General features: G+C 46.6%; 1 protein-coding gene and 1 non-coding gene across 2 annotated transcripts; both read right to left on the bottom strand.

The window, feature by feature from the left end:
* Positions 1-231: 231 nt before the first annotated feature.
* On the bottom strand, positions 232-1,137 carry LOC119959867 (probable G-protein coupled receptor 139). Its single transcript, XM_038787914.1, has one exon. It carries the CDS (start codon positions 1,135-1,137, stop codon positions 232-234), a length of 906 nt encoding a protein of 301 aa, XP_038643842.1.
* A 4,898-nt stretch (positions 1,138-6,035) lies between these two features.
* trnae-uuc lies at positions 6,036-6,107 on the bottom strand. The gene has a single exon. It is a non-coding gene; the product is annotated as a tRNA-Glu (tRNA).
* Between the last annotated feature and the right edge of the window lie 6,699 nt (positions 6,108-12,806).

The raw sequence follows: 12,806 nt of genomic DNA, 5'->3' as shown, positions 1-12,806 counted from the left end.
TCTGCTATTGAACGTGCAATGTGGTTTGTTCGACCACTCTTTCCCTGCTATTTCATGTTAATTCTGAATGCTGGAATACAAGATTTGTGTTCAAATAGTTTAATGTTTCTGTATCTATTATAAAGTTTATTTTGTTCAGGGTCGTGAATTATTGTGGCTTTATCATCTTAGTAAGCAAGTGTGATTTCATACTTTATCTACTTTGAAACATATTAATAGTCCTTAACTTGATCATGAAACATCGTTTAACTTAAAGCAACTGGTGAAAATGGCGAAAGGAAACATGAGCAACTTCTTCAGCTCATTTCGGAACTTGGTCTGGGCTACTGCATAGATGAAGGTGTTGTTGCAGGAACTGAGTAACTGAAGCATGTTGGTCGTTTCTTGAAATATGAAGTGTGGGTCATTGAAATCCAGACCGGTGAAGTAGGCCTCACCTGTAACCCGAACGTATAGGAAATGTCCAACATATGTGACCCACAGGAGGAGGAAGCTGAGCGAGATGGCCAAGAGCAGGACAATCGACTTCTTGCGGTTGGCTATCTCTGGATCTCCGTCACTCTCTGAGCCCTTCAGCCTCATGCGGGCTCTGCTGGCCTCTACAATGTGCCTTACAGTCAGGGCGTTGAGCATCAGAATAAAGAAGAACGGAAGAAAAGGGGTTAATATGTGGTCGAGCCAGTCATAAGCTTGCCACGATGGGATCGTGTAATAGCTGGACTTAATATCACAGAACCAGGGAATCTCGTCCAATATGTACAAGGGCTGGTAGGTGAAGTACAAAGGGATGTTCTTGGCGTAGCTCAAGGTAATGACCATTCCTATGACCAGCAGTGCCGTTTTCTCGGTGCAGTATCGGCTCTTCAGTCTCTGACAGCAGATGGATACAAAACGGTCGAAGGTGAAGGCCACGGTCAGCCATACTGAACCATCACGGGTCGCATAAACGAGCACGGTGCTGACAGCGCATCCGGGGGTGATCGATAGGACGCTGTATCTAAAGTAAATGCCACCAACCCGGTTGAGGATAACAGCGGTGACCATGACAAGGAAATCAGTCACTGCTATCGCTGCCAGGTAGTAGGTGATACACCGAGAGAGTCCGCACCGTCCTCGGGATAGGATGATGATCGCCATCAAGTTGGCTGTAAGAGAGAAAAGAGAATGGCGTCACTGAGCAGACTCCAAAAACCAGCGACTCCCTGATCCATTCCGCTACCGAAACCCTCCTGACCTGTCCATTTCGCACCTCCAGATTTCAATTATTCCAAAACCATTACTACTTGATGCAAATCCAATGCTGGATTAAACGTTTGTCAATTCATAAAATATCACAATCAGTCCCTGCAACAAACTCCGCTCTCTGGCCACTGGGTCGATTCCCGTGGCTGGCCATCCTCTAAAGTTAGAGACCATTTACAATATTCAAGTCTTGTTTGACCGTGGGCTGAACTTCCAAACGCCCACATTCCCAAACCCGTCGGTCATAAGCACCAACACTGCATACTTCGACATTTCTCCACAGCCCTATGGTATCGTCGGTCTGAAAGTCTGCCTTAGCTTAAGAGCTATTCAAACCCTTATTTACCACTTTCATATGTCTATCCTTCCAATTTGCATCGCCAGTGAACTCAACTGAAAGGGGCGGTACGGTAGCATAGTGGTTAGCACAGTTGCTTCACAGCTCCAAAGTCTGAGGTTCCATTCCCGGCTTGGGTCACTGTCTGTGCAGAGTCTTCACATCTCCCCGTGTCTGCGTGGGTCTCCTCCGGGTGCTCCGGTTTCCTCCTACATTCCAAAGATGTGCAGGTTAAGTGGATTGGCCATGCGAAATTGCCTTTACGTGTCCAGGAAGTTTGGGTGGGGTTACTGGGTAACGGGGATACGGTGGAGGTGTGGGCTTGGGTGGGGTGCTCTTTCCAAGGACCGGTGTCGACTCGATGGGCCGAGTGGCCTCCTTGTGCACTGTAAATGCTATGATTCAATGATCCAAAACTGTTGTTCCTAATGAATAACTCATACCACATCCCGTTCAGCCATTGTAAATGTACTGCCTTCGATCACAGCGCCAGGGCCCTGGGTTCAATTCTGACCTTGGGTTACTGTCTGTGGAGTTTTTACTTTCTCACTGTGTCTGTGTGGTTTCCTCTGGGTGCCTCTCACAGCCCAACGATGTGCAGTTTAGCTGGATTGGCTATTCTAAATTGCCCCTCAGTGTCTAAAGCAGATGTGTAGGTTAGGTGAGGCTAAGGGGTTATTGGGAAAGCGGAGGGGACTGAGCCTGTGCGCAGTACTCTTTTCAGAGTTTGGTACATGTTCGAATCGCCTCCATTTGAACTGATTCTATGATTGCCTAACAAAGCCTCTATTTCAGCATTCTCTTGATTGTTTCACTTACCTCATGCGGCTTATTAGACTAGTCCCTCCCCATTCCTGTGCCATCCTGCAGCTCAATAACGATTTGTAGCAAATGTGTTGCACTGTTTAACAATATAACGTCCGCACAATGCTAAACATTATAACTCATATTTCTGCAGTCTAATAAACAATTGTTCTATAAGTGTGAAGGGTAATTTATTGACCATTTATTGTCCTGCTCTGTAATACAAAATTAAATGATGCACTCTAATATATCGTAATGCAGAAACTTTTCAGCACGATCCTTAAAGGGAAGAGATAAGAATTCTGGAGATTCAGAAGAAAAATAAATATTGCAGTTGAGATTCTGCTCTTACCTGGGAAACCAATAATAGCGAGTGCCGGGTAATAAATGGCAGAAAATGGTCCATTCGCTGGTCCATGCATCGTCTTTCAGGAACCAATTAAATTCTGCAAGGTGCACATATTAGATCTGCAAGACTTCCAAAGGGTCCCTCATTTATACCAGTGAGAGTCTCCAGAGGGGCAATTAAATTCCAACATGCACTTTAGTTACAGATCAGTGAATAAACAAATTAAGAGACGAGTCCATGCCTTTCATTTGTTCCCTGGGGTGAACTGCTGACTGCAACTTTTGCAGTCCCTCCCAGCCCCAAGATAATTCTCTGCGCCTCCATCAATCAAAACACCTCTTGTTAACTCTGAGCTGAAGTCTGATCTCTGATAAAAATCTGTCTCTTTCAATATCTGTCATATTGTGCTTTTCGTTGACGGATACGTTGACGTGGTTTGCGTATATGTAAGTGTTCTGGTGTTTAGTGCTGCATTGATACACAAATATTGAAATATATTTGCGAGGAAAGAACTTGAAATAACTAATCGCAAACATGGGAGGGCGTATGAGGTCGAGCGGAGCGCAGGCAAATGCTGCGCCATGTGCACACAGCAGACCCCTTTGTTTATCCTCGGAAACCATCCATTCTGAAAGTGCCTTCAGATGTTCCAGTATGAGTTTAAAGTTTCTAGTGAATAAACAATTGATAGGTGGCTGGTGGAATATCAATTCCGATAACATTGGGCAAGTAATTACCGAGACATGACTCAGAAGCAATAACAAGAAGTGCAGTGAAAATGGAGGCACGATCCATAAAATCTAAAAATGAACATTTTTCGGACAGTGGGCTGTGCAGGCAATATTACTGAATATATTTAAGAAGGAAATAGAACACTAAATGTGTCAAAGTGTGTGGAAAATGTGCTGGGGTACAGTGTTGATAGAGAACCCATTGTGATCACGTTGGATGGAGGAACCGGCTCGAAGGGCCGAAGGGCCGAATGGCCTTCTACTACTACTATCTAAAATGTTTTCCTATTTCGATGATGCATGGTGCTGTGTGGTATTACCTGAGATTGCACCTCGTAAACTACAGAGGCATTGTCTAGCTTAGTGTATCATTTCATTATAATATGAAAACAAATTACTGCGGATGCTGCAATCTGAAACACAAGAGATAATGCTGGAAAATCTCAGCAGGTCTGGCAGCATCTATAGGGAGAGAAAAGAGCTAAAGTTTCGAGTCGAAAGACTCTTTGTCAAAGTAGTCATTGGACTCGAAACGTTAGCTCTTTTTTCTCCATAGAGATGATGTCAGACCTGCTGAGATTTTCCAGCATTTTCTCTTTTATTTCATTATAGTAGGTGCAGTATCAGTTTCTGCTGTAACACACCATGCCACTGCTCATATCGCACTTGATTTGGCCACTGTTTATACTACACTGTGTTATGTTGTTATTAATACTCCACGAGGGAGGCATGGTGGTGACAAGATCTAATGCAATATAAAAATACATATGGTCTTTATTTATAATTTTTCAGATCAAGTGATAATTTAGCATGGCCAATATACCTATCCTGCACATGTTTGGGTTGGGGTGAGGTCCACGCAGACACGCGGAGAATGTGCAAGCTCTATACGGCAGTGGCCCCAGCGGTTCGAACCCAGGTCCTCGGCGCCGTGAGGTAGCAATGCTAACCACTGCGCCAGCATATCGCCCTCGTGGAGTATCAATAACAACTGTCCCACCAGGACACCCAGGTCTTGTTGCACTTCCCAGTTTCCTAAACTGCCATCATTCAAAGACTAATCTGCCTTCTTCTCTTTGCCACCAAGGAGGGTAACCTCACATGTACAGTCGTTGAAGGTTGGCATGCAGGTACAGCAGGCGACGAGGAAAGCCTATGGTATTCTGGCCTTCAGATAGAGAAGGTTTGAGCATAGGAGGTGGGATTGCTTTCAACAGTTATATGGAGCCTTGGTGAGGCCGCACCTTGAGTATTGTGTGTAGTTTTAGTTTGAGGAAAGACATTCTTGCTTTTGAGCATGTCCAGCGAAAGTTCACCAGACTAATTTCCGGGATGGCAGAACTGACATATGAAGAAAGATTGGATCGACTGGGTTTGGACTCACTGGAGTTTAGAAGAAATGAAATGAAATGAAATGAAAATCGCTTATTGTCACAAGTAGACTTCAAATGAAGTTACTGTGAAAAGCTCCTAGTCGCCACATTCCGGCGCCTGTTCAGAATGAGAGGGGATCTCATAGAAACATATACAACATATAGAATCCTGGATACATATACAATCCTGATGGGACTGCACGGGTTAGATGCGGGATGAATGTTCCCGATGTTGGGACTAGGGGTCACAGCCGATGAATAAAGAATGCGCCATTCAGGTCTGAGATGAGGCAGAACTTCTTCTCTTACAGAGTTGTCGACTTATTGAAGTCTCTGCCACAGAAAGCAGTGAGGGCCAGTTTGTTCGATATATTCAAGAGGGAGCTGGAAGTGGCCCTTGCGACTAAAGGGAGCGAGGGGAATGGAAAGAAAGTCGTAGTGTGAGATGGGATTTGCATTATCAGCCATGAACATTTGAGTGGTGGTGCAGGCTCGAAGAATGGTCTGCTCCTGCACCAGTTTTCTGTGTTGATATATATGAGTAACCGAACAGAGGCAGATATGAAGTAGAAGAAATTTAAATACAGGATTGTGAGAAGATGGAACCTGTTGCCACATGGAGCTTGGAGCAGAGAGTATTGATACATTTATGGGAAGACTTGGAAATACTGGAAAGAGAACAGACTAGACGGACACAGGGAGCTGGATGGAAATGGTCAATTAGATATCGGACGGGAGGGGACAGTCTGGTCTGGAGTACATGCGCAGACACAATTTAGTTGGGCCGAACGGTCTATTCCTCTCCCCCAATTTCTATACTATGTAAACCACAGAGAATACTGCACAGAGAGAACCACGGAGAGAATCAGTCATGGGCGGAAAGAATTGAAAGTGTCAGAAGTAAATATTATTTCATTCTGCAATTGAGGCTATGATTTTATCAGAACACCATTAGTTTCCATGCCTGGGCTGTACCATTGGCTCACTGGTTAAGGTGATAGATCCGAAAACTGATTCGAACCTCCAGGAAAGTTCTAATCCTGTACATTAATCGTAATTTACGATGAATGTCTGGAAAATGAATTCTCGGTTAAATGGAATAAAAACAAAATTCCAGATCTGATTCCTAATCTTGACCTCACATGAAATGCCGATGGAACACATCATTGTGACAGTTCACATAGCAGCAACAAGAACAATTCCCTGACCGGGAATCGAACCCGGGCCACGGCGGTGAAAGCACCGAATCCTAACCACTAGACCACCAGGGAAGCCGCTGAGTCAAGCTCCAGAATCACTGACCATGATCAATTCACTCATTCGCTCTGTTCACTGGAACTGGCTTGTCCATCAGGGTATGTTTGGTTAAACTTTTCTCAGGGTCATAAACAGCCAAATAGAGGATAAATACCAAATCAGCGTGGGAGGCAGAGTGAAGACACAAGGCAATATGGCAAGGCTGGATTGCATTTGCTTTTATGCGAGGAGTCTTAACGACGAGGCAAATGAACTGAGGGCGCAGATTAACATAATCGAGAAAATATCCTGGGACCTCTCTGTGGAAACCTCCACTGAGAGATGTGTGACCGTAATCGCAAATACGCGAATGTCCAATCAGTATAATGTTTCAATTACAATAGCAACCGAAGGAAATCTCCCGTTCAGAGCGAATAGCTCCGTGTTAACAGGCCACCAACATGGCAATGATATTAATGTTCTTCGTGAGCCGTCTTAAAATTAAACAACATGCACAATGACCGAGTGGAGCAGATCAGATAAAACCGCTGATTCTCCCTCACTGATTCTCCCTCACACCAGAGACTGTGTTCACTTACTGACTGTCTTCATCCTCAGAGATTTAATATTGTTGGTCAAAAAGATTCGGGTGATCACGGAAACTCATTCAAATCTTATCTGAGGAAATCACAGGCAGATTTGAGATTGTTTCATTGGACGGGGAGATTGGGATCAGAAAATGTGTCCAAAGTCCAAAGATGTGCAGGTTCGGTGGATTGGTCATGATAAATTGCCCTTAGTGACCAAAATTCCCCTTAGTGTTGGGTGGGGTTACTGGGTTTTGGGGATAGGGTGGATGTGTTAACCTTGGGTAGGATGCTCTTTCCAGGAGCCGGTGCAGACTCGATGGGCCGAATGGCCTCCTTCTGCACTGTAAATTCGATGTAAAAAAAATGACGTTGATGGCCGCTCAAACACACAGAGGTAACCAAATTAACCTCCTATGAAACCGTCAACAAACTACATCCAGGATTGGCTGAGAAAACTTAACTGCAGAATCAAATCAGACCGAAAACTTGATCGGAGAGGGAGAGAGAGATATACTATTCGTTTATCAGTCATATTTCTGTTCGAATCATTATTTCCTTCATATTAGGCTTGGATGGGAAGATCAGATCGAGGAATTAAAGGTTACTGAGACTTTGAAAATTCTTCAAATCTGGTAGAAATCACCTTATAGCATAGAAATGACAAGATCTAAAGGGAATGTGTGAATTAGATAGGGTGAGTCTCCAGCTGGCAGCAGGAATCACAAAGATGCGGTGGAGGGGCCGAAGAAACGATAGGACAGATGGGAATAGTTGTGCCTTAAAAAGTACAGACAGAGAATAGGAAAGCAGACAGCGATTAAAAATGATGCAGCAATATAAAACATGTGAATGAATGAAAGGTAGATCTGAGCAACATACCAGTATCAATTATGAAAACCTGAGCAATGTACCTCTGCAGGTGAATGTGGTTCATTCTATGTAGCAGCCCAGTGACCGGCTGGCCTCAAAACATTGACAATATAGATTGTTGGACATTGCGCTGATCTAAGCATCCTTCAATGGATCAGCCCTTCCACTGCGAGGGGTGAATATCTGAGCTATTTCCCTGCCAGCTAGCAGATAGAAGCCCCAGAGGTGTATCAGCTCACTGCCTACTGACTCTCCGAGTTTAAAGATTTGGTCGACGGCGCTGTGCAAGTAAGGAATTCATCACTCGGCAGGGTCAGATTCGACCCCGTGTCCCTGACGCTGTGAAATTGAACAGTTCACACAGTGTAGATCTGACTCATCTCCAATTGGAATTTCATCATTAAGTAACGGCAGAGCTGAAATCAACCTCAATCCACTGTCAAACCTACCTCCGACAGCCTTTCACCCCTTGCCCAGTGAGAACCTATCTACCTCTGCCTCAAGAATATTCAACGGCTTTGCATCCACGGCCTTTTGAGGAAGAAAGTTCAAGATGGGGAAAGAAAATGTCCTTACTTCTGCTTTGGGTGGGCGACCTTTATTTTGAAACAGTGAAGCTTACTTCCAGAATCTGCCACAAGAGGAAATATCCTTTTCACAGCCACCGTGTCAACCCCCGCATTTCAATCAAGTAGCCTATTCCTCTTCTAAACCCCAGCTGATACAAGGCTAGTCTGTCCAACCTTTCCTCATAAGATAATCTGCCCATTTAAACAAAGCCTGAATGGGAGCGATCTACACTGACACATAGCATGGAAGACAAAAACTGAAGGGCCCGTATCTTCCTGCATTGGCAGCTGTCCTACCACCTTCCCCTTTGTCAACCTATCGAATGCCCCTGCAGCTTTTTCCTCCTCGCATAATCTTTAATCACAGTCTGCACTTTGTCCCAATACCCTCTATCTGGCAACAACCCCGAATCGAGCCTCCACCCGGCGCTTGCTCTCGTGCCGATCTGAGCTGAATCTCCAGCCAGTGGGGCGCATGATCCGAGATTACTATCGCCGTGTACTCTGCCTCCTTCACCCCATCCAAAACCACCCTGAACCCTACATATGTGACAAAAAGGGATGCTCCTTTCCGCCTGGGTTCTTGAAGCACCACGGGTCCACCATCACCATCTTTTCTATAGACCCGCCCAACTCCTTTGCCGTTTATATTCTATCCATTTACCTGGGGCTCGACCTGTCTACCGTCGGTTCTAGTACACAATTAAAATATCTTCCCATATTCAACTGGCGCGTGGTCAAGTCGGGGATCGTTCCAGAAACCCACATAAAAACTACATTGTTCCAAGTCGGTGCATACACATTCACCAATACCACCAGCTTACTGGCTAATACCCCACTCACTATCACATATCTCCCACCCGGGTCTATTACTTCCTTCGCGCCCTCAAACCCCGTCTTCTTACTCATCCACATGGCCACCACCCGCGACTTTGAATCAAACCCCGAGTGGAAAACCTGACCCACCCACCCCTTCCTCAGCCTAACCTGGTCCTTCAAGCGTAGGAGCATCTCCTGCTGAAAGACCCCCTCCCCACTTTTAAACTCCTTCGGTATGCAAAGACCCGAAATATCTTCACCGGTCCATTGAGCGCTCGCACATTCCATGATATCAGCCTTACCGGCGGCTTACACCTCCATTGCCTCTACCGTCAGCCATCCCTACCTTTCAGCTTTAACCCCGTTAATTTCACCCTATACAGTTTAAGTACCTGCAGGCACGGGACTTCCTACGCAGGCAGGTCTCAACCTTCCGGCTTCTGCCACCAAGGGGGATACACGACAGGGTAGTTTCCAGAGTATGGCTGGGACAGGGGTCAGAGGAAACCCACATCCAGGAGCTGAGACACAAATGGGAAGAGGGGTTAGGAGGAGAGATAGAGGATGGTCTCTGGGCGGATGCGTTAAAGAGGGTCAATGCGTCCACATCATGCGCCAGGCTCAGCCTGATACAATTTAAGGTTGTTCACCGGCCCCACATGACGGTTTTTTGGGGGCAGAAGACAGGTGTGCAAGGTGTGCGGAAGGACCAGCAAACCAGGTTCGTTTGTTCTGGGCATACCCGAAGCTTAGGGGATTCTTGCAGGGGTTTGAGGATGTCATGTCCATGGTGTTAAAACAAGGGTGGCGCCGAGTCCAGAGGTGGCGATTTTCGGAGTGTTGGAAGACCTGGGAATCCAGGAGGAGAAAGAGGCAAACGTTCTGGCCTTTGCTTCCCTGGTAGCCCGGAGACGGATACTATTAGCTTGGAGGGACTCAAAGCCCCCGAAGACGGAGACCTGCCTATCGGACATGGCTAGCTTTCTCAATTTGGAGAAAATCAAGTTCGCCTTGAGAGGGTCAACGTTAGGGTTCGCCCGGAGGTGGCAACCGTTCGTCGACTTCTTTAGACAAAATTAACTGTCAGCAAAAACGGTTGGGGGGGTAGTTTAGTTTAGATTAGTGTGTAAGAAAGGTGGAACCTGTGAGTGAGGAAGACGGCCTTTGCACAATGTAGATATTTGTATGTACACGGTTTCTTCTGTTATTGTTACAAAATCACAAATACCTCAGTAAAATGTTTTATTAAAATAAAATTTCACCCTGTACCTACCCCATCCTAGACGCCCCTTTTCTCCGCCCCCTCCCATGTTTCGTATCAAACCTCACCACCTCGCATAACCCTCCCTCCACCCCAACCCTCTCCCACCCCCGCCCCCTCCCCATCCCCCTACAGCCACCTCTTTCAGCCTTCCCCCCACCTCATTTCCGTTGACCAGCATTACCTGCCAGCGTGGAAACTCGTTCCCAAAGGCTCCTCCGACTGCCCCCCCCCCCCCCCCCACTACCCTCATCCCCCGCCCTCACCTCTCTGTTCTGTGAAAAAAGTTATCGGTAAACTCCCCTTCCTCCACCCATCTCGACTCATCTCGAACCACAGGTCACCTCCCCAAAGTCAAACAAAAACAATACAGCCCGAGGCAGCAGGATGGGAGTGGGGGGGGGGGGGGGGAGGAAGGGAGTGGGGTCAGCCGTCCCCTTTCAAACCTTTCACCCCTGCTACGGTTAGTCAACCCAACAGTAAAAATCGGAGTAAAAGAAACCCACCCCTCCCTCCAACCCCCGCTCTACCCCATCTCAATTACTTCAAAGTACCAGCACCTCGTCCCACAATTGTTCAGTTCAGTGATCCTCAGCTTATGCTCCTTGATAAAGTCATTGGCCGCTTCTGGAGTCTCAAAATAGCATTCCGGGTATTCACAGGTCAGCCATAGTTTCGGCGGGTATAGCACCCCAACCCTGATCCGCTGTCGATGCAGCACCGCCCTGGCTACGTTAAACCCACATGCCGTTTTGCCAGCTTAGCTCCCATGTTCTGGTTTATTTGGGCTTTGTTCCTCTCCCATGCGCAGTTCCGCTTCTCGCTAGCTGACTGCGGAATCTTCTCCCTCTCGACGAACTTGTGGGACCTCTTGATCACCGCCCGCAGCGGCTCCTGCCTCTAAGCCTCTGCCCCAAAGACCTATGCTCTCTGTTCACCTCAGGGGCCTTGCCCAGCACCCCCTCCACCACCAGACCCGCCAGCATCGTTGAAACGCACCTCGCGGTACTCGCACCTTCCATTCCTTCAGGCAGGCCCACTATCCACAGATTTTGCCTTCTCGACTTACTTTCCTGCTCCTCCACCTTTGCTCTTACAAAGGTCTCCTAAGCCTTCCACCTCCGCCTTCAATGCCACCACCCGATCGCTGTGGCCCGACATCACCTCCTCAATCTCTTGTATCGGCGACCTCTGTACCCGCCAGCATTGCTCCACGCTCTCCATCGATCCCTTTGGGGTGTCACAGCCCCTTCTATGGCCTTCGAGCCATCCTCCTGCATCTCCTTCCTCTGCTGGCAGAACTCTTCCTTGATAAAGGTATTCAACTGTTCCCTGTGGGGTTTTGCTACTTGCACTGGCGCTCCCGTCTCCGCGATCCTTCCACTGCTACTGCGCCACAGGTCTCTATCAAGTCCTTGGCCAAGTCCTCCACTTTCTTCTGCCGGGTTCGTTAACCAGCAGATATACCACACCCGGGTGTGACTTCTCCTCTGAACTATGCGCTATATAAATGTAACATGAGATCCTTGCTTTAACAATCTATGCCACGATTGATAAAGGCAAGTGTACCATATGCATTTTTCACCACCCCAATCACCTGCCCTTCCGACTTCAGATGCACAGGTTACGTATCAGAGATAGGGCTAGGGAGTGGACACAGGTAGTGTACTCTTTCAGAGGATCAGTGCAGACTTGATGTACTGATTGGCTCCAGTCGATGGTTCTATTCCAGGTTCTAGGAAACCCATGCAGGCACAAAATGCACAAACACCACACATCAACCAAGGTCAGAGTTGAAGACGGGTCTCTATTGTCGTGAGGCATCAGTGCTAACCATTGTGCCACCGTGTTAAATGTTTCTGCCTTGTTTACTTTCATTATCTTCTTCATTTATAATTATCTCAATTATATGCTTTGCTCTGATGTGTCAGTAAGACATTTGTAGAAGCTTGTAAAGTTTAATGTCAAACATTTATGACCAAGAATAATTTTCGAAATACAGAAGTTTGAAACCACTTAACATTTAACTTACCGTTTGACTTTCTCAAATGAACAATGAGATAAAACGACTTCACCGTTTCAAATTTCATGCAATAAAATATATTTTCTGACTTAAACACAACGGCTGTGTATATTTGTGGGAGGCAGCGCGGGAAGGGGAGGGAGGGAAGAGTTGGAGGGATGATGTGAAGAGGGGGGAGGGAAGAGGGAATGGAGGGAGGGAAGGGGAGTGTTGACTAGTGTTAATTGACAAGCTCAAGGTCCGAGAGAAGCAGTTGCTGAAGCGCAGCATCCTGGCACACATCTCCTCTGGCATCATACACTGGTAAGGTGGGTGATCGACTCGCTGCAAACCCTGTCAGACCGATAGATCACTTTAGCTTACAGGAGGCTTGTATGTGTCAACTACGGCAGCAAACTTTGTTGAACCATTTGAAATAATCACTGAGGCTTCGAAGGATAAACATGGCGTCAGTGCTACGCGTAAACAACTCAGCTTAAAGTAAATCGCAAAATCCAAATGCACTTTATCTCCGAATCAGCTGGAATGACAGACATGTTAACATTAGTGTCCTTCAAGGAGTCAAAAGCACCAGTATCGAGGTCATGATCATCCAAAGACAA

This window comes from Scyliorhinus canicula, unplaced genomic scaffold, assembly GCF_902713615.1.
Source record: "Scyliorhinus canicula unplaced genomic scaffold, sScyCan1.1, whole genome shotgun sequence".
Taxonomy (NCBI): domain Eukaryota; kingdom Metazoa; phylum Chordata; class Chondrichthyes; order Carcharhiniformes; family Scyliorhinidae; genus Scyliorhinus; species Scyliorhinus canicula.
Note: the sequence above shows the minus strand (reverse complement) of the source record. Positions and strands in the feature narration are given on the sequence as shown.